General features: G+C 43.8%; 1 protein-coding gene across 4 annotated transcripts in view; it reads right to left on the minus strand.

Annotated features, from left to right (window-relative positions):
• Positions 1-23,169, minus strand: part of RTTN (rotatin) — a 1,165,399-nt gene that overhangs the window by 318,419 nt on the left and 823,811 nt on the right. For 3 of the 4 annotated variants that reach the window (XR_014961587.1, XM_085605903.1, XM_085605902.1), the window contains exons 31-32: positions 4,066-4,176; positions 1,587-1,745 (exon numbers count right to left, since the gene is read on the minus strand). Coding sequence is in view for 3 of the 4 variants with exons in the window: in XM_085605903.1 (XP_085462029.1) it covers positions 1,587-1,745; positions 4,066-4,176 (270 nt within the window). In the remaining variant the exon portion in view is untranslated. The remainder of the gene's footprint in view (positions 1-1,586; positions 1,746-4,065; positions 4,177-23,169) is intronic. The other variant, XM_085605904.1, reaches the window with a different exon arrangement.

Here is a 23,169-nt window from a genome sequence, read left to right on the forward strand (position 1 = left end):
TTTAAGGACAGAACATTTTGTGTAAAGAGAATATATAATAATCTTGTTTATGATCTGCAACTGATTGACCCATTATATGGAAGAAAAGGTGAATGTTTTAATTAGAATGAAAGAATGGATTGAAAGATATTGAAAGTGTGTGGTGTGGATTGATTGAGTGTGTAGGTAATCTATATTTTTTATATATGTTTGTGGTGAAACCTGCAGACACTATTGTATATACTATGCAATGTTATATAATTGTTGAAAAGTTGAGAGAGAGAAAAAGAAGAAAAAAAATTGCTGAGATTTGGATTTAATATAATGTATTTTGAATAAAAGTACTCAATACAATGTTATTCAAAGAATTACTTTTCTGAGCATTAAAATGACTCGGATGATACTGGATGGCTAGACGTTTTTTTTCTTCTTTATTATTACCATAACAAAGTAAGTCATTCATGAACAGCCCAGGCCTGAAATAGGTTTACCCCAGGCACAGACACGCACAACCCAGCTAATGCTCAGTTTTTGCCTATTCACCTGTCCTATACCTAGCACTTTCCTACTTTCTCTCTTTGTCATATCTATCTTCCATAGTTTCGTTTTTCGCTCAGTTTACGTTAATTCCAAATGAAGGAAAAGTACAGAATGGTTGCCGTATCTTTTACAGTTATACGAAAGATTTGACATCTGTACTGTTTAAGGTGCGGTAATGTTTATTTTACACAATGTTTTTTTCTTCGCAGTAAAAATACTGAACAAAAAATGTTGGTGAAATCTAGTAGTCAATCTGCAATGATAGAGCCTTCTCTCTTTAACTGATAACAAAAGGATATAAAGGTAATATGTTTTTGGATAGTAAGTACACACAGCATGTTGTATATTTAAAAGTCACAATACTACTCAACACGAATCTGGCACTAAAATTCACAGCATTTGGTTTACCAGCTTTCGGGACAGCATTTCACAAAGACCTGTCAAATATTTCCTGACATCTTCCTCTATGTGCTGTTTACTAAAGACAGGGTTCTTTTAAAATATGTTTTGTATCTTACACTTAACCCTAGCACTCACACCCCCTCACTACACATAGCCTATCCATTCATAACAACAGTGCTCCCACGTATTCGTAGGTAGTAGCACGCCCCGCCCCGTAGAGGGACGGGAAGACCCCCATGATGAAGCATGACACTATGGGACTCATAGTGTGTGAGGGGTATTTTAAAAACACATAGTGACTTCCGTGACACCTCATGGATCACTCATATTCACCTCACTTATCATCACTTAAAAACAAATAAAAATTATTAACTTTTATATCTAGATAGGGTAGAACCACTTTGTTTATAAAATAATCATATAGGAGGTAGGTTCTATCCAGTTACCTCTTCACTCCCCTTCTTTGATATTGTTTTTGTTTACTAAAGACAACCTGCTCAAATTCGTTACTAGCAGTTCGTAACCTAAAAAGGCAATATACTTTTTGATGTATAACCTACATATTGCTGACCTCTGTAGAAGCATATGAAATCCATATTTGATTTTTATTATTTCACTTCTAAAATGAACCCTAAAATAGCCTAATATTGTGAAATCTAGCATACCTCTCTTCGCACCATGCTACATTCGGTATGGTCTAGGAGAATGTTTAGCACGGTGCCCCACAGTCCTCCAGATATGTTCTGGCAGCTGTCAGCTAATGCGATGCATCCTTCCTCAACAGATGCTACAGAGGATCCAATTGATAAGCTGGTAAATCTCACCTAGAATAAAATCAAAGAAAAATAGGCATGTCATAATTTGGAACCAAACACATTTTTCTGTGCACTCTTAAAAATAGCAGATGACTGAACAACATGCCCAAATAATAAGTGCATTTCAAAACATGATCAAAAAGTGTCAACATCTTAAGTCTTCCCTTGCTTTATGCCATCATGCACGGAGTGGGTTAAGTTTACCAGAGTAGTATAACTTATATTTATTCTTTCACATAATTCTTCATTTAAGAATTTATCTGGGATGGCTTCTACAGATTTTTTGGGTGTAAATAATGCACTGTGATGAAGTTTGGCTATGCTGTTATCTTATACCTCAATATATACTGCTTGTCACCATTTTTTAACGTGTCATATATTGGTATTATTTTCCTTTTTAGATATTGAGAAGTGTCACCAACAAAACATATGCCAATTTTTCCCACCTGTTGGGGAGAATTAAAACATGCAGGGCTTTTGCTTTACTGGGGAGGGATTTGAGAAAACTGCCAAAGCGTGACATTTAAAAAAACTGTCAACCAAATGCAAAAAGTGATGTGCATCAAAGCTTTTGGTCTTTAACCCCTTGTGTGCCCATGACGAGCTGGACTCGTCATGGGCCGCGGTTGCGCTGTGCCCATGACGAGTCCAGCTCGTCATGAACCCCGCCCGCTAATGCAACGCCCGGCACAGGGCGGGGAAAGGGCGTGGCACACAAGGGGTTAAATCACATTAACAAAAGTTTGCTGTGATAAAAATAGCCCTTTATGTGGATTGGTCCAGGTATCTTCAGACAAATAAACACCACGTTTACAAAATAGAGAATGTAAATAAGGGAAAAAGAGAAACTGGAGACAAGATTTTGATCTGTAACTTTATCTGTATTGAAGGAACATTTAGAAAAGTAATACACCATTACATTCTCCAGGATATCCTGGTACCAGAGATGCATACCTTGCTTACTCTGCCAAAGCAAAACTCGATGACTACCACAGCCAACGCCCCCACATTGACTAGCATGATTATGCAACATATGAAAATGAACAATTAAATGAACACAAATGGACAGCAAAGAAAGCTAAATATTAGTAAACTGTACCCAAAAACCAGAGTTTAAGGATAGTGTTATTCATATTGCCCAGAAGTTTGGAGTATACATAAGACTATTTGATTGTGAGGGTGGTTTTGCAAAAACATTTGTGGATACCTTCCATAGGAAATGATTTTTTTTTTTAAAGAGAATTACATTATAGCAGCAAGGCGTAAAGTAGTGTGAAATCTTTCACTTCTCCCCTCAAAAATGGAATCCCTTATGCATGAGAGGAAATATTGTAAGGGACTGGAAAAGGGCAAAACCGTTGCCATGCCAAATGTCATTCTCAATAGCAGACATGACATTTCCCAGAGGGGTGGCTACTAACTCTGCTATCTCCTGACTTGCCTGAAAAGAAAAGCCCACGGGGAGTCTAGAGATGTGTGGCTCCTATCAGTATTTGTTCAGAGAATACTCCGCAAAAGTCCAAGTATGGCTTAAAAAAAAAATCACAAGCACCAGAAACCACCCCAATTTTCTACTAACAGTGCGAGTACTACCATCTTGCAGTCTCACTGTTATGTGGGTAGGGTGTTACAGCAAATAAAAGATGTAGGATTCATGCAAACCTGTTGTACAAGCACAAGCGGGTTTCCTTCCTCCTGGGAGCTAGGATTTGAGATCACATCCTCAGCACTACAGAGGAAGTGTTGAAGGTGTGAGTTCCGCATCATTAGCACTAAAGGGCGTATCAAAATGCTATCACAAAAAGTCAAAACTGCGAACGATGGTATTTAGGGGGTAGAATTGAATGAGTTTCAACTTTCACTGCAATCTGAAATAGGTCAGCACGACACCCTCACAGTGACCACACTTTTTCCTTTGTCTGAGACTGGCCAGCCTAGCTACTCTCCCCTCCCCCCGATTTAAATGATTGGAATTAAATTGTTTTAGAGTATTTTAGACCTCAATCAGCTGTGTAATAAAATAGGTGCCTTTTGGTTGGGATTTAATAACGAAATAACGTTATTGTTCCTGGATCCCACGTTAGGGGAGATACGCAGTGTTGATGAGTATAAAGAGGATTACATGACGGAGAAACCGCACTTTCTCACTGGCCTTAAAGAATGCGCCCAAAGTAAGGTGGTCTCCCTGAATGAGACATAGGTTAGCATTTTTAAGCAAAGAACATGACGATCCTACTCAATCATAATTTCACTTTTCTTCTAAAGTTCAATCTAACTAGCTTAACTATTAATATGTCATGAACTAAAATCATTAAGTACATTTACAGACCTCTGGATCTCTGTCCACCCACAGTGGAATCAGCCAAGCCAGGCCTAGGGGAGTAGGTGTATGTTCTTCATTGCCATGATCATATGGTATGGACCACAACGATACCCATTCCTGTAAGGAAAAAATACACATTTAGACATCAATTGTAATTTATTGTAAGAGATTTAGGAAATTCATTAGGCTTCCTGTGTTGGTTTTCATGAGTGAATGCCTTTACTTTAAAGCAACATAGTTCTGAAAAGTAGATTTGCATCTAAACTGTTTACAAGTTTTCAAAAACAATAAAAAACTGTTTACATCTTGAAACCTTAACCAGAATAAATTGACAGCATACTGAGCAATAAAAGGCACGTTTGATGGTTCCATTTAAATTGTTAAAACTTTTATTCTGAAAACATTAGGTAACATGTCGCAGAAGTAGCATAAACCTTTGTAATGGATGGCTTCCTTTGCGAGTCTCTTATCATGAATAATCGGCATCAAAATCCAGTTAGTAAATGCTGTAAAGTATCAACACTGGGAAACAAAAGTTGTTTTCCACTGTTGCTACTTCACAAGAAGTGCTTGATTCTCCTCCGTTATGCTGCCTTGCCCGAGACCAGCAAGGCGGCAAAATAGTTGCAGGTGGCCTCACATTCCTTCTACCACCTCTTCAGGGTCTCCAGAAACCCAAGAGAGGCGGCTGAAAGCGGGTCACGTATTGATTGCTTTAACATTCTTCTCTGTAGACCTGCATAGACAGCTGAAAACAAACTGCACCGGCAAGCGTCTCTCACAGAGCAGCTCAGTATGGTGTCAGCTCTCTGCTCTCAATACGAGAGCAGGGAATGGAGCTTTGGACAGGGCTAGCACAGAGCGACAGGAGGCTATATATATATATATATATATATATTTTTTTTTTTACTTTTAGACAAATGTGAAGAAATGCAGAAGGTGGTGGAGGTAAATGGCAGGCATTTTGTTTTATCTTTGGTAGGGGGTGAGGACACTATGTTATCAATTACTCTCCAAATAATCTTCTGACCCTTCACTGATTTTGAAAGCAGGGCAGATAATTTGAGGGGCCATATATAAAATAAAATGATAGATGAGTAACAAGTGAAAAATGGCGATGTTTTTCACCACGGGGTTCTGAGTGATATCATAGGCAACTCGAGCTTCAGTGTCATTATCTATTTGATATCAATCAGTATTGCTCCTGTGTAAAACATCCCGGTTTATTCACTATTACCCATTTTTAGGTCGAGCCTAGCGCAGCGAGCATGCGCTGCTCTGCGAGGCATGCAGTATCTGGTATATGTGGTTCAAGAACCTCCCATCTTTTCAATTGTCTTCTGTTAGTGCCCTTCTTAAATGCCTGCTTTTGTTTGGTGGATATGCCTAATTAGTCTTGCCTTTTGGTATTTTGGACCCTTCCAGGCAACTGACCCGGTTACTGTGGCTTTACACTTTTTTAATATACATTTGTTCCTGTTCCACTCTTTTTTTTTTTTTGCTTTCCCTCTGCTTGTGTATCAGCACAGCGTCTGCTTCACGGACGCCATGCTTCATGTATTAGACGGCATTTATATTACAGCTGGCTTATCTTTCCCTTTCATCGCTGCCTCTCTTTATTTTTGGCTTTCCCCCTCCCTCCTTGTGTTAGGAGCCCTTAACCCACCTTCCGAGTACAAACACAGCTGTGGCTTTCTCAGTACACGCATTGTGAGGCTTTTGTTTTAAAACCAAAGCCATGCTGCACATCAGATGGATTAACCAAGGCACCAAATTAAGAAGTAATACACCTGAGTTTTCTATAGTACAAAACACAGGCTGGTTAACACACTGCACTTTGTAGTACGTTTAGTAGTGCTACTGCAAAATGTACAACTAAGTGCTATTTAGAAAGTGCACTTTTGTAGTAACTTACACTTTTGTACAAAGACTCTAACTCCATTATTTTCTATTGGAGGGTGTTGAAGTACCAGTGGTTGGCTATGTGTAGTGCTGGATTTACTACAGAAGTGTAAGTTACTACAATAGAGCAGTTTGTGAATACCGAAAAGTAGCAAACTTACCCAAAAACGTAAGTTAACTTTGTGAATCAGGCCCTACAAGTTTAGTTACTACAAAAATGTACAGTGCATATTTCAAAGCAACTAAGCAATGTGAAACGAAAGCAAAATATATTCACTTAGTCAGCACCAGGTACAGTGTCTCTAAAATGTGCATGTTGTTGGGATATTACAAAAGACAGAACACTTTGGTTTTGAATCTTGTGCACTTATTTACATGACAAAAGCAGAAACAATCATGTACTTGCACTGTTGGTTCCCATGTAATGAGAACAGGTAACATTAATTCCTATTACAATTCCTGAGCACGTGATGAAATGTAAGCGTGTAACACAGATGTGATAGGGTACTTACAGTTTGCCTTTCTCTATACAGGAAAAGGCTGACTTCCCAATCTGTGATAATGTGGCCAACAGCTTTCAATTCTCTTCCTGCTGATACTGGTACTGCAAGACTACATTTCTCAATACTACGAGTCTCCTGGCAGAAATCAGGTCAAGTCCACAGGCAGCACTGAAGTAACCCCATGTCGACAGACAAAGGTCATCTCACTCGTGTATGTCAGTCCCTTCTCTCTGTTCTCTGTAGGCCAGATCCACTGTTTATAAATCTATAAAACTGTAACCCATTATATAAAGACCAAAAGGAGCTTTTCTATTGCGTAATTAACATTTTTCAGAAACACCTATCTTAAATAGGTTTTGGAATCATATTTTAGAATCTTCTTTTCCTGTAACCAATCACAATGCAATAATATTATATATTTCTTCTTAAAATTGTGCTACCACATCTAAATGGAACTCAACAGAAATTCCTTTAGTGCAAGATGAATCGCCCGAAGCTCCAAAAGGTTGATATGGAGCCCGGACTCCGCCGGAGACCAGAGGCCTCTGATACTGCTTCTCCCAAGTGGCCACCCCACCCCACCCCAGCAGTGATGCATCTGTCACCACTGTGAACTCTTGTTGGGGAAGGGAGAGGGATCCGCTGTTGTCCCAATCCCGGTTTGTTAGCCACCACTGCAATTGCCGTGCAGTGCCCTCTGAGATCTAGACGTAATCGGAAAGATTCCCCTGATGCTGTACCCACTGGAACTTCAGGTCCCACTGTAGAGCCCGCATATGCCACCTGGCATAGTCACCAGCAGGATGCAGGAAGCCATGAGGCCCAGTAGCCTCAGGGTCATTCTCACCAATACCCGGGATAGAGGCTGAAAGATCGGAATCATAGCCCGAATATACCAGACTCGCTGCTCGGGAGGATAAGCCAGAAACTGCACTGTGTCGAGAACTGCTCCGATGAAAAGGAGCTTCTGAGAGGGAATCAGGTGTGACTTCAGCACATTGATGATGAACCCCAGCGAGTGCAGGAGATCGGCCATAGTCTGGAGGTGGGAGACGACAGCCTGGGGCGAGCCCGCCTTCAACAGCCAGTCGTCGAGATAGGGGAATACTGGAACCCCTGATCTGCGCAGATGAGCTGCGACCACCGCCATCACTTTTGTGAACACCCGAGGGGCGCTGGTAAGGCCGAAGGGGAGCACGGTAAACTGAAAGTGCCCATGGCCTACCGTGAACGGTAAGTAACACTGATGGGCCGGCAGGACAGGGATGTGAAAATAAGCGTCCTGCAAGTCCATCGCTACCATCCAGACTCCAGGGTCGAGGGCAGACAGGACCTGAGACAGGGTCAACATTCTGAACTTCTCCTTCCGGAGGAAGCAACTGACATTCCAGAGATCCAAGATAGGACGAAGGCCCTTGTCCTTCTTGGGCACCAGAAAATGGTGGGAATAACAACCACAACCTCCTTTTGGGGCAGGAACACGCTTGATGGCTTTCTTGGCTAAGCAAGCCGTTACTTCCTGTTGGAGAAGGGCCAAGTGATCCTTCGACATGCGATGGGTCTGAGGTGACATGGATGGTGGGTTAGTCTTGAAGGGGAGGGAGTAGCCCCTTCGGACTATCTGCAAAACCCACCTGTCCAACATGATGTTGAGCCAGTGGGGAAGGTGATGGTGAATCCTGCCGCCCACTGGCAAAAGTTGGCCCTGACAGGTCGGACTAGGAGGGCTTGAAGGCTGCTGCAGAGGGGGCACTGGTGGACTGGCCTGCCAGCTGTACCCCAGACCCAAGACAGTGGGTCCCACGTCCCTGGCCGTAGAGGGGCTGGACAGCGTGCGCAGGCCTGTGGCACTGGACGGAACGTGGTGGGGGCACCCCTTCCATAGCCACGAAAGGGGCAAAAGGCAGACTGCGCTGGGCCGGAGGTGGATGCGAGGCCCAAGGACCTGGCTGTAGCCCTGGAGTGCTTAAAAACGCTCAAGCGCATTGTCCGCCTTGTCTTCAAACAAGTGACGGCCATCAAAGGGCATGTCCAAAAGCGTAGCTTGGAAATCGCCTGAAAAGCCAGTAGACCTCAACCAGGTGTAGCGCCTGAGGGCTACCGACGTGGAAATCGTCCTACCTAGTGAGTCGACGGTGTCCAGCCCACATCGGATGGCAAACTTCGCTGCGTCTCTCCCTTCGGCAAATGCACGGGAGAGCACTGCCCGGGCCTTCTCCGGGCACTGTGGCAGCACCTGCGCAACAGTTTCCCACACCGAGTGGGAGTAATTGCCCAAGAGACATGCAGAGTTCACCGACCGCAGTCCCAAGCTGGAGAAAGAAAACATCTTCTTCCCAAGGTGGTCCAGCTTCTTGGATTTCCTATCAGGTGGTGCGTTAGGGAATGCGCCCTTGGAAGTCGAGGCTTGGACTACCAAGCTCTCAGGGGTGGAGTGGTGAGAGAGGAAAATGGGGTCGCCCGGGACCAGGCGGTGGCGTCGGACAATCATCCTTTCCACAGGAGCCCCTGTGTTGGGCTTGGACCAAGTGACCAAAAGGATGTTCGTAAGGGCCTCATTGAACGGCAGCAGGGACTCCGAAGAGGCCGCTGCCGGCTGAAGCACCTTGGTCAGGAGGTTAGTCCTGACCGCCACAGTAGAAAGCTCGAGGTTTAAGGCCTTGGCAACCCTACGCAACACCACTGTGTAAGATGCAACCTCCTCCATAGCCACAATAGGGGACGAAAGCATGCCAAGGTCTGAAGAGGTGTACAGACCACTGGCATCACCCAACTCCTCTCTCCAGTCAGGTTCCTCTAACTGGTCTGCAAGATGATCCACAGACCCCTCCCAGTCCACCTCACCCTCAACTGGTAACCCCTCAGGGCGGTAGGAAACATCAGGGGAGAACAGGGGTACAAAAGTACCGGTCGGCGCCGGTCCTGACGTCGGTCCGGCTCCGTGTCCTCATCGAGGGGGAGGCTGGGGCCTACGCTGGCTGGGAACACAACCGGCGTCGGAGGTGGCGGGGGTGTCGTCACTGGATAGGCGTCGGAGGTGTCACAAGGTCGACTGGCACCGATCCAGATCCAGGCCTGGATCCTTGGGGGCCCTGCAGCGCGAGAGCCGAAGCCGCCGGCATCAAAGGCCTAGAGCCCCCAACTGAGTCAGCGGGGCCCGAGGGCACGGCGGCAGATTCGGGCTGCCCAAAGATGAAATGCAAGGCTTCGTAAAAGATGCGATGCTGGGCAGAGGTCTTTCTGGCTCCCGGAAAGGGACGGAAGGCCGGAGTCGACCTAACAGGCTCCGTGAGCAGAGCCGGATGACTACCTTCTACTTCCTGCGTCACATCAGCCAACGGACGGGGAGAACGACAATGCTTCTTCAGCTTCTTCTTGTGCTTCGATTTACCCGAAGACAAAGACTTTGATGACGAGTGGTGGTTCCGCAACCAGTACCGCGACCTCCCTCTCGACCGGGACCTCGAATGGCGCGGAGCAGACTTCCAGGCCTCGAGAAGCTTTCGGGACCACTCTCGCGAAGACTTCAGGTTCATGGCCCGGCAGTCGGAGCACGACTTTGGGTCGTGGTCGCGCTCCAAGCACCAAAGGCGCAAAAAGTTCAGGTCTTGACCGACATCAATTTGCGACAGGAGAAGCAAGTCTTGCAGCCGGTCCGACGTGACATCTCTCTGTGCACCAGGAGTCGAACGACTCAAAAAAGAGGTCGACAAAAGTCGCAAAAACAGTCAAAATTTGACTTGAGGTACCGCTCTCTCCTGATCTGGGCTGGCTGGCGCCAAAAAAGAAAAAACTGACGTCATTCCGGCTACCACGACGCCAATGACGAATGCGGATTCGACCAACGCCACCTATCGATGCGCAGGAGTACTGTGGAGAAAAAAATTCTTCGGATCCAGTCAGACGCCTGGGGGTAATTCTAAGGTGAGGAATCCATAACTAATTGTCACTTTCAGATTGTTATTTATTAATTGGACAACTGTCGATAGTATACTATTTTAAAGCCTATAGTGACACTGGTGACCGGAGTGTCAAATATTGCTCCGTCCTCCTGGGCAGGGTATTGTTGTGAAATTCATTCTATGGGTGGGGATTCAGCAGGTAGAAGTATCCATCACAAGCAAAAGATACTTACCTGCAGTAACAGTCTTTCTGGTGGATACACTATCTGCCGATTCCTCAGTGACCCACCTCCTCGTTTTGATGAAAGAATATATATATATATATATATATATATATATATATATATATATATATATATCTCTCTCCACGCTCTGTTGCCAGTCCCACTGATTGAGAAGCACTCGAATGCACACACAAGGTGGCAAGCCTTTTTATTTCGGGATACAGGTAAGCTTAGTTCGTGGTATCAATCACACAGCCAGCATGCGATTCGCCTTACGCGTTTCGAAAGTCTCTGCTTTCTTCCTCAGAGGCCATCGCTATGATGGATACATGCTCCGGTCTCCATTAATCACTGCCCAATCACGCCCCCAGATGGGCCGGTCCATACACCGTAGGCATTGTGGGTATTGGAGTCCCGAAAAATTCTTCCTCAAATGGTGCATTAATTTCTGTGAACATTTCAAGCCTATGGATGGGCCACCACAAACTGCGCTTGCCTTCAATTCCTTGTGTGCATACCATTGAGCGGCGTTACCGATGCTCTGCCGCCTAGCCCCCATCTTCGTGGGGTGGTGCTCCTCGACGGCCGGGTCGCCGCCATAAATCCACGCTCTGTTGCCAGTCCCACTGATTGAGAAGCACTCGAATGCACACACAAGGTGGCAAGCCTTTTTATTTCGGGATACAGGTAAGCTTAGTTCGTGGTATCAATCACACAGCCAGCATGCGATTCGCCTTACGCGTTTCGAAAGTCTCTGCTTTCTTCCTCAGAGGCCATCGCTATGATGGATACATGCTCCGGTCTCCATTAATCACTGCCCAATCACGCCCCCAGATGGGCCGGTCCATACACCGTAGGCATTGTGGGTATTGGAGTCCCGAAAAATTCTTCCTCAAATGGTGCATTAATTTCTGTGAACATTTCAAGTCCATGGATGGGCCACCACAAACTGCGCTTGCCTTCAATTCCTTGTGTGCATACCATTGAGCGGCGTTACCGATGCTCTGCCGCCTAGCCCCCATCTTCGTGGGGTGGTGCTCCTCAACGGCCGGGTCGCCGCCATAAATCCACGCTCTGTTGCCAGTCCCACTGATTGAGAAGCACTCGAATGCACACACAAGGTGGCAAGCCTTTTTATTTCGGGATACAGGTAAGCTTAGTTCGTGGTATCAATCACACAGCCAGCATGCGATTCGCCTTACGCGTTTCGAAAGTCTCTGCTTTCTTCCTCAGAGGCCATCGCTATGATGGATACATGCTCCGGTCTCCATTAATCACTGCCCAATCACGCCCCCAGATGGGCCGGTCCATACACCGGCCTCTGAGGAAGAAAGCAGAGACTTTCGAAACGCGTAAGGCGAATCGCATGCTGGCTGTGTGATTGATACCACGAACTAAGCTTACCTGTATCCCGAAATAAAAAGGCTTGCCACCTTGTGTGTGCATTCGAGTGCTTCTCAATCAGTGGGACTGGCAACAGAGCGTGGATATATATATATATATATATATATATATATATATATATATATATATATATATATATATATACAAATAAATAAATATATTTTAATATAGCACTAGCACTTTAGTTGTAAGCACTTTATACACTCAGCACTTGTGACCTAGAGGCGTGGCTCGTAATGACTATTTGTCCTGACACAATCGTTTTATTTATCATTTGTGCCTGCTGAGCATAAATTGTAAATCAGAGTTTTATCCCAATTATGAATACTAGGCAGGTTCTTATAATTTGTTGCTCTCTTTTAGAATACGTTATGAATTCCATTTTAATAGGTTTCTTACATTTCGAATATGTATCTTATTTATATACATGTCTTTTTGCAATGTTTTCATTAGTGGTTTTCCTAGTGAACTATGCAGTAATAATGTTGGCGTACCATGATGGAATAAGAGTGTCATGCTGTGTTTTATCAATTTTAAGCAACTAAAGAAATGATGAAGATTTTTTCTATTTCTGTGTCTATGACGATTATGTAGTCTCTTTTCCATGTCTATAGCCATTGTGTCACATGGTCACATGGTCAGAATCACATGATTTGCTTGTGAAGAAGCAAATGCACTCAGCGTAAAAAAATTGTAAATTATGTAAAAAATGGAAGTTAAAGGACGTGAGAGCTACGTAGCGCACATGTGATCAAGGCCGCAGGACTGAAACAGAAAAACGTCATAAAGAGTGCTAATTTCAACTATAAAGAAGCACATTATAATGGAGTCTGTGCCCGACCTGTTTTGTTGATGTAAAATTGGGACTTATATATATATATATATATATAAATTACCTAGTGGCGGTCCCCAGTAGGTAGTTATAGTTAGGACCAAGTTTCCATAGGAAGAACATTTTTTGTTTTGCTTATAACGGTGGCGTCGTTTGATGAATCTTCATGAAATTTTCCAAACTAATTCTTTGTTCATATCAGCTCCTATGTTGAAAGTTTGGGGGTGATTCGTCAAGGGGGGCGAGAAAAAAGGGGGTCCCAAAACGTGTTTTCTCCATGTTAATTTCCATAGGAAACTTTAGACAAGGTCGAAAGGGTGAACAGAATTACCCCAAATTTGGCAGGGAGAAGGGCCTTGGTCTAGAAAGCACGCATTTGTTTATTTGGTGTAAATCCGTTCAGTAGTTTTGGAGAAATATCGACATTTACAGATATGATATTTGGGAATACTGCCTTCTGATTGGCTGAGGCGTTACGAGCACGAGCTTGCTGCTTATTGGCTGCGAGCGGGGCGAGCGGTTGCAACTAGGAAGTGTTGGCAGCCATTTTGTGATTCCGTTGAAGCGAGTAAGGGAAAAAAAGGGCGAAAAGAGTAGGAAATGGGAGGGTAGGAGCGCTGTGAGGTCTGTGGGGTGGTTAGGGTGTGCTACACAGGGAGTGTGAAGCGATGTATTCACCCCTACCAGTGTGATAGCGCTGTTTTGCCCAGAGTGAGATGGTGCTGAGGTGAGGTGCCGGTACACTCAGGGATGAAACCGTGAGCAGATTGCTGTAAACTGCTGTGCTCTGGGCGCTGTAGCATACTGGCAGCTGTAGCATAGCTGTGGAAGTGGTGTTAGTATGGGTTTAGACTATAGCGCTGTGAGCTCTGTGGGGTGGTTAGGGTGTGCTATACAGGGAGTGTTAAGCGAAGTATTCACCCCTAGCGGTGTGAAAGTGCTGTTTTGCCCAGAGTGAGATGGTGCTGAGGTGAGGTGCCGGTACACTCTGGGATGAAACCGTGAGCTGATTGCTGTAAATTGATGTGATCTGGATGCTGTAGCATACTGGCCACTGTAGCATAGCTGTGCAAGTGGTGTTAGTATGGGTTCAGACTATAGTGGGAGTGGGAAGCAAACTACTCACCCCTACCGGTCTGAAGACTCAAATGGAGTGTTTTAGCAAGCAGAAATAAAGAAATAATCGTGAAGAATATAATGCAGAATGTTGCAATGCCACAGAAGACAAATGGTGAAATCAGGTGTGTTTAAGAAAGTGGCTGTGTATGATAAAGCGATGGAGTCTGCAAGTTATATAAAAAGTGTATTTATTTAAGTGCCATAAATGGAACCACTGGTGCTAGAGCTAAGGCATCCAGCTGAGGCAAACTCCAACCGCTTCTGCTGTATTCAAACCTAAGCTCCTGCATCAGTCAATTCCACATTACATGTTACAGTTCCATGTGACATAAACAATACCTATTAGACATGAATGACTGTAAACTGTAGAATGAAAATAAAGGTAGGATACGATTACCACACTGTGCAAAGCAGTTCCTAAACAATGCCGTGTTTTAATCTTGATCTCTAGCTCGTGAGCAGAGGCTGAGGATGAGGTAATTTGTGTGAAAGGGCTTCGTGCATAACAGGCAGGCAGAGAGACGTGTGTACAAAGAATAGATATGGTTTCAAAATGGATGTCGGGTTTAGGATAATTTAGCAAGTAAATAGCGTATTTGCATAGGCCATACATCATCCATCCCTGGTTAGTGTGGAGACGTAAGGGCCAATAATGAAAACAGAGTTCAAATGCCTAAGCATACTTAGAAAGTTATTATATGAAAATAGTTCAATTGAAGTGTATTAAAAAATGTAATAGGAAAAAGTCAAAAAAGTTGTAAAAAATCAATCCAAGAATAAAGTGAATTTCTTACAAGTCTTGGAGATTGCAGTCCGGAAGTTCTTCAGCGGCTTGAGATGCGTAATGTTCCAAGAGTCGATAGTTGCCATCGTGTGAGAAAAGCAAAGCGATCCAATTCGTATACTCAAAGGGACAGTAAAGTTCCTTGAATGTTGGAGCGGCAATTTGAATTGGCAGGCAATCTGCGATGTTGTCAAAGGTCGCACGTTGCAGGAGATCTTTCACGGCGGCACAGAAATCCCATTCCGCCAGGATACCTTTTTGCGTTGCATCCGCCATTGCTCCACTGCCCGACCAATCAATTTCATGGTTTTCAAGATACTCCATTACCTGCTGGATATCGGGAGCGTTTGCTGGGATGTTGGTAAGGCATAGATCCATTCGCCACGGCAAGTTTTGCAATAAAAATATGGTTGCACGCAGATTGTATATGTGTAAATAAATGTCATGTTGTAGCTGGCTCCGATAATAGAAAGAGGCAGGCAGCCGAAAAGTTGTTCCATTTTTTCACGGTATTGATGTAGCATCATGTAGAGGCGTATTCTGTCGGACATGCTTGTTACCACAGGGAGCGCAGCCTTTTTTAACAGGCTAAAATAGTAGTAGGATGGCCGCAAACGGAGCAAGAATTATGGGCACTGTTCCTGTTATTCCAGGGATGATTGAATGAATGAAGTCTGGTATTAGACTAAAAACAGTTTGAAAGCCTGTGACAAGGCCAGAGGAGACAGTGTTAAAAAAGTGTGCCAGACCTTAAATGTCAGATGCGTTGAAAATTGTGTAACAATTCACAAAGTGTAATGGGAGGTTCGTATTTAAAAGGGAGTGTATTTTACTTGAAGTTTGTGCTATCTGCAGTCGATAAATTACTTTTGGATAAGTGAGGGACACTTCTGTTTGAAACAAAAGCGCTTTCAGTTTGCTCCGTTGAATAAAATCTGTTTTCAAAGTAGGTATTGAAGGCCAAGTTGAACTTTGGGAGTTACTTTGTGTGGCTGGGAATAGAGATTGCCAGAGGAAGTTATCCGGTTTGAAACAGTAAGGACATACGGAATGCCAGCTCACATTGCGTAGCAATCCATGTTATTAAGAAGCAGATAACTGCCATTAGAAAGCTGTGTGAATGTTGGTCTGATTGTGGGAGTTGGCGTGCTTTTAAGAAAGCACGCAAGATTGGGGGCTGTAAGCTTAGAAGCGTCATGCTGTTGGACATTCTTGCATAGTAATGAATGACTGCAATTGTGGTCCCACTTTTCACCTGTGAGAAAAACTTTGGTATCCTCTTTAAGACAGCGATATGTAAATGGGAGAAACCACTGCTCGTAAATAAACGCGCTACCTTATATCATCACATACAACATGACAAACAACATGTACACCTAGCAGACACAACAACACTACGTACTGTGGCTAGCCATGTACACAAACCAAACATAGCACCTCCTCCACACAATGCAGAATGCGGGGAGAGATGGGAGCAAAGTATGTGCGAAGGTGGTAAGTGATTCTCGAATATAAAAGTATACAATGCAAAGTGTTGAGGGGATGTGCCGGACAAACTTGAGTATGCAGAGCACAGACATGTACATGTCAACATACACTGATGGTCTATTGAGTGAAGTGGACAGTGGACGCAACCATGATAGTACAGTCCCCCCCCAAAATCTTTAGCGTAGTGGGCTGGCTCGGCGTACGCAAGGCTAGCGTACGGGTATGAATAAAAGGCACGTTTCTCTGGGTGTGGTTCTCTTCCGGAATGGCGAACATGTCTGTCAGGTCTGCGCAGCTTACACCGCCACGAGCCTGATGCCGTGAGCGAAGGTGGCTGCGGGAATAATGCTCTCAGCCTGCTGGTACCCAGAAACCGTCATGGCCGCTGCAACGCACATATGCTCCACAGTTCACCTTTCGACACCACCGTATGTGAAAGAGGGCCCACCACGTGCCGGTGGAAGCTTTTGGGCCAAGGTCTGCGAGCTGGGAAGGCTCCTGAGATCAACGCTGGCTACCGCTACACAGGCAGACAGCGCCCAGCCTGAGGCCCAGGATCGTGGAGTGCTCTGTATACTACTAACACAGTAGTCCAACAGGTACCAACAGTGGAACGATGTCTTGATCCTGCAATGGACGATGTTAGAACTGCATCTGAGAGTGCAGATGAAGGTACTCTCTTCAACAAGTTGCAACCAACTCTAGGTCCCAACAGTGTAACGGTGTCTTGATCCCATAATGGACGATGTCCAATAACACCTGCTACTTGGTTTTCACAGAACTCCCTCTGTTGAGGTGCATCAGACTCTCTGCTTCCGTAGCTAATTGTTGCACATGATTATTGGGCTTGGCTGACTGCAGTGGGTGGAGTACACCGTGGTACAGCAGGTCAGAACAGTGAAACGGGGTCTTGAGTCTGTGATTGAGGATTTCAGAAGTTAAAGTTTGTGATGATATGGGTGTACCCCCTCCGATCAGGTGCAACCAACTCCGTGCATTCGAATCCAACGGCACGTGGCTGTGAGGCGTTAATGACCACTGCCTCTGGCCTACACTGCGGTCAGCAGGGCTCACAATTCAGATCGAGTGGTGATTGTTTAATTATAGAATCCAGTAGGCAACTAACTACAACGTCTATTGAAATATACACAATAGCCTTTTAGTATACTTGCTTGAATAACTTTTTTAAGATGACTTATAGGTCTAGTACAATGACCAAATTCTTCTCGGTAGTGGTAAAGAACACTGAATAACAGTGTATACAGTGGACAGCAGAGATCGCAATTCGAATTGCTTTGATTTATTTATTGCAGAGTTTTGTGTAATTTATGTTGTTGTATTTTGTGAAGAGGAAGTGAGAAAAAGTATTCATGGAAGACTGTGCTCACTACTGCCTTCAATTTACACTGCAGACAGCAGTGTTCACAATTCAGATCGAGTCGCTATTGTAGATGACGCAGTCCTGTAGGCAAAAGACATTGTTCCAGTGCGCTCTGTCCGCACCACGCATACGCATCATCACAGGGCCCGCACACGGTTTTTGTTGCTTCGCGTACGGCAAACTGGGCAGCTCAAGTCAACGCCACATGGCGGTGGGCCCTTGCTGACCGCTCTCTGGCCTACACTGCAGACAGCAGTGTTTACAATTCAGATCGAGTCGCTATTGCTGATGATGTAGTGCTGTAGGCAACAGACATTGCTCCTAGTACGGCCTGCCCGCAGCACGCATCATCGCTGGCTGTGCACATGCTGAATGCTTTTGATGTGGCTATCTTGAGGACCTGATGGACCCTTTATGATACAATCTTTTTGTGTATTATTTCTGATCTACTGCCTGTATCTCAGTATACCACAACTTATGGTTCTTTTACGATAGAATCTTTTCTGTATTATTTCACATCTAGTGTCCCTCACTTACTGCAGCACAAACTATTGACCCTTTTATTATTGAATCTGTGTGTGATCCAATGATTACTGTTGTAGTTGATGCTAGCAGCAACCATTCCCTGAGGGCTGGTTTACAATCACCCCACACGCATTCAGAACACTGGATATGTGACCCTGGTAATAAAATGGAGTCGAGCGCACGTGCCCGTACCCACTTCCACTATCTATCTGTGTCCGTGTGTTCATTATCTATGCATGATACTGCCCCTGGGCCGTACCACATTACATTGTGCTGTGGACAGCGTATGCAACCATGTTACCTCTGGCAGTGGGGAAAACTTCTGTTATGTAGCTTTTAGATGCATGGCTATCACAGGTGGAAGGCTACTTTACAGAGCGTCAATATTGATGAAGATGATGGCTGCATGTTGTGTGTAGTGTCAGATATGAGTACATAGCAAAAGAAATTCAAAAAAGCTCTCTAAGCAGAAGAGGAGTCTCTCATCAAACGCTGTAGAGAGAATGACTAAAATGGGTGGGGTCCTCCAACTGTTACAATGGGAAATGTTATGAACCAATCAAATGCTTTTCTTTAAGGTCACATGGCAATTGCGCACCGAGCGCGCAAGTAGGCCGCACCCGACGTGATTTTGAGAAAATATATTTACTATAATATAAGTTTATTACAGTTAGAAATATATAAATGTTTAGAATATTTTAGATTATCGCTTGTTCTCATATACACTTTAAACTTATTTAGATATAGTTTTGAGACAAAAAAAAATGAGGAAATGGCGTACCCGGCGCGACACCATACGTCTATGATGTATCAGGGCCTGGCAGCGTGCACTCGTCGCATACGCAACGCGCAGTGGGCGTGACCCCATACGTACATGACCCCATACGTACATGCGTACCCGTCGCATACCAAAGTAGCAGCTGGTGCGACCACATACGTATATGATGTTATGCGGGACGCGGTGCCAAGAACCCATTGGATACGAAATGCGCATCTTTTACGAATTTAGCAATATGGCGGATAGGATTCGCGTGCTGATGGAGCTTCATACACTACCGGTACAGAACCTCAGTTTTCTAAGAAAAAAAAATCAAAAAAAAAACAAAACAATATACATACTGTTTTTTGAAGATATAAAACATTACATATTTTTTAAATAAAAAAAAGGATAATAGAGTTGCACGATATTACAAAAAAAAAAAATAGAAAAAATATAGGTTTTATAAATATTAAAATATGAAATTAACATTTAAAAAAACCTTTGAAATTCACTGAAAAAACCATAGGTTTTACGGATGTTATAGTTAGGAATTAGCATTTAAAAAAACTTTGAAATTCACTGAAAAAACCATAGGTTTCAGGGACGTTATAGTTAGTTGGACATTTGACTCATATAAAAGCAGAGAAATTTGCACGTTATATTTAGTTGAGCTAACTATAACTCGCGCGCCCGCAATGCACTGGTGATTATGTCATATATTACATCACTCATGACATGGTCAGTGACATCACTAATGACATCATCCACCTGATAATCTGATGCAAATACTGATGGCCTGTCAAAGCCACTTGTATAGATCTTGCGCAGGAACAGAGATGCCTTTTCCTAATACCACCTCCGAGGAACCACCAGCGCACCACTATCGAATAAATGCGTTTAATGTCTCCACTGGGGGGGGTAGGAGGGAGTGGATAAAACAACAAAAGAGAGAAGAGACTGCTGCTGGTTTCTGCTTCCGCTCCAATCTTCATTCAGCTATTCTCGCTTCTATTGGGGCATTCAGGAGCCTAAATGATAACAACACTTATTAGTACTTATTCTCGCTAAGACTCTCTCTTTTTATTTTCTTAACTCCTTTTTCTCGGTGTATAACGTACCAGTGCTACCTTCAGCTTGTGCCTCTCTTCTATTTCAGTGGTTAGTTGAAGTTTTATTTATGTCTGTTCTCTTTCTGTCATAAAACATCAACATCATTTATTACATAGGCTTACTGTAATTCTTCTCTCGTTATTATCTTCTAAAATAATGTTTACATACCTATTTCTGTCTTTTTTCTAATTTTCTTACATTATGTATTTATATAACTCGTATTTCTTTCTCCTCGTAGATACTGGACTTGATGCAACGATCTCTCGTAAGTATTGCTACAATTAATTATTTACATTCGACTCTTAACACTATTCCTTTTAAACGTATGACTTTTAAGCTTATGGTGATGGCTTGAAGAACAGCTCGCCCGATAGTGTCTCGGTCTGTCCTCTTCTCCGGAATCTCTTTCTTCGTCGTCGTGGGTCTAGAGACAGCTAACGCTGCATTGAGTAACCGCATAGCGGTCTTGTATTCTTTGGGGGTTTCAACAACTGCGCATGAGCTCAAGAAAGACGCTTCCTCAAAAAAGAAAGTCGTACAGGGAAAACGCGCACTGAGCGCGAACTGGCAACAACTTCAGGCGGACTCTGAAAGCGCTAGAAAACCGGTTTGTGGACACTTAATTTCAGAAGGGAAAAAACCTGACTAAAACTAACTCGGGACACAAGGTCTACACAACCGAACGGGTTTCGAATTCAGGTGAAGTGCGCCAACGTTCTAAGTTGAGCGCTTCACACAGAATTCCAGAGTCTGCTTAAAAAGACTAGAACGTCGTTTCTGCTGGAGCGCCGGCCATCTTGGAGTTCTTATTCTTCCAGGCCTCGCTCCAAGTCAGAGCTCTCATGAATCTTTTCATCACTAGAGATCTCTTAGTACTTATGGTGCAAAGAGATGGTCCAAGGTTCTGAATAGTCCTGACATGGCCTAATCTAAACTTTGATACACGCACTCTAAAATACAGACTACTATTTTTTAAACCATACACACAACAATACCAGATACTACATACCACCCACTATTTCCTAGGTCTACACTCACATCCACTCACTTATACATGCAGTTACTCATCAATACAGTACTATAATATGCACTCATACACCTATACATACAGTCACAGTCCGCCACTCATCCATAGAGTTACTCACACACCTAGTCAGTCATGCAAAGAATCAATCACATACCCATTTACTCATGTATACAGTTATACACACCAACTGCGTTATTTATACGCACACCACTTCACTTGTTTATGCAGATACTAACACATACTTACTGTCTTGTACAATCACTGATACAAGCAGACACTCTTTTATACACCCACTCTTCAAATAACTTACTCTCACGTGTAGTCATTTATATACTCCAAAACTCACATATACTGCCTTAAAACATATGTAGTTACTCACACATATACCAGTGAGACATTCATTCACTCACCAACACACCCATACACACACTAACTCATCCATACAGCCCTTCCCAGATGTACTTTTGAATCCATACAACCAGTGACTCACCCACTCAGACATGTATGCACAGAGTCACATTCCCCCACCCACCCACACAGACACTCATACAGATACTCAAACAACAAATCAATAACCCATATAGACATTCATGTAGCTACTCACCAACCCATGCAGCCGCTTATACACCAACTGAGACACTAATACAGACTTTCACACAGTTTAGTCACTAACCCATACATTCAGTAACACATGTTCAATGACTTATACAGTCAGTCACGCACCTGCTAAATAATCCATTCAGGGACTTGTAAATTCACTCTTTCTTCATTACACCTTGGCATAGATATATATGAAAAATATTTAAACTTTCCCGAAGCACACATTCACTGGATGATGTCATCAGTGATGTCATCAGTGATGTCACTGCCCATGTCATCAGTGATGTAATATGTGACGTAATCACCAGTGCATTGCGGGCGCGCAAGTTATAGTTAGCTCAACTAACTATAACGGGCGAATTTCTCTGGTTTTATATGAGTCAAATGTCCAACTAACTAAAACGTCCCTGAAACGTATGGTTTTTTCTGTGAATTTCAAAGGTTTTTTAAATGCTAATTCCCAACTATAACGTCTATAAAACCTATGGTTTTTTCAGTGAATATATATATTTATATATATTCTCGTACTGCAAACTCACTATTTTTCATTCTCTCTCTTCTCAAAGGCTTGGGAAAAATGGTGGGAAACTCCTTTCGATGTACTGGGGCGGGCGTTTTATGGGCTTGGGAATGTCACCTGGCATCACTTCTAGCACTGACTGAGTCCAGCACCCTCTACAGGGGGCATTACGACTTTGAAATTGTCCCCATACCCTCTGATGCCTGGGGATTGTTCTACAGGTGAGGAATTTGCAGGTAGAAGCATCCATCAGAAGTGGGAAATTCCAACACCATCTCTGGGATGAAACCTCCAGATTTTTCTTCCATGCCAAACCTGGCACTAGGTATACAATTAGGACCTTCAGGCCCGCTCTTCAGTTCACTTTTGGAACTGTGGAGGACTCTGAGGACTGCCCTGCTGCCTGGTGTGTACTTCAGAGGACTGCCTGATGCTTTCAGAGGACTGACCTGCTGCCTGAAGCCTGCCCCGAGTCCTTAGAGGACTGCTCTGCTGCTTTAGACCTGCTTTTCTGTTTGAATCCGGGACTACTAGAGTGAATCCAAGAGCTAGTTGGCTGGCACCCTTATTGGAGTTTATGGGACAGAAAAGGCTCCAACCGTCCTAAGCCCACACCTAGGGCCAGTTTCAGTGAGTCCTGACACTCCAAGTGGTGCCCCTCCAGTTCTGGACCCTTGGGACTTAAAACATTTTGTGACAAAAACGGCTCTGAGAACCTAGAGGAGACCAGGACCTACCTGCGCGCTGATACGACCAAGGTGCAATAACGGCCAGCCTAACTTCGGGCTGCGTTCTTCTCCACACCAGCAAGTCTTAGTCAGAGGCTCCTTGCAAAAGGGACATCTTGCCTCATGGAGCCCTTGTCGGTAATTTTCTTGTGTTCCGTTTTCATTTTAATACTGTTCAAGTGCTGCATAAATACTTCATACATTGCCTCTAAGTTAAGCCTGACTGCTTGTGTGCCAAGCTACCAAAGTATTAAGCACAGGTTAATTTAGTGACTTTTTGTGGTTTACCCTGACAAGGATT

This window comes from Triturus cristatus, chromosome 5_1, assembly GCF_964204655.1.
Source record: "Triturus cristatus chromosome 5_1, aTriCri1.1, whole genome shotgun sequence".
In the NCBI taxonomy this organism is placed as follows: domain Eukaryota; kingdom Metazoa; phylum Chordata; class Amphibia; order Caudata; family Salamandridae; genus Triturus; species Triturus cristatus.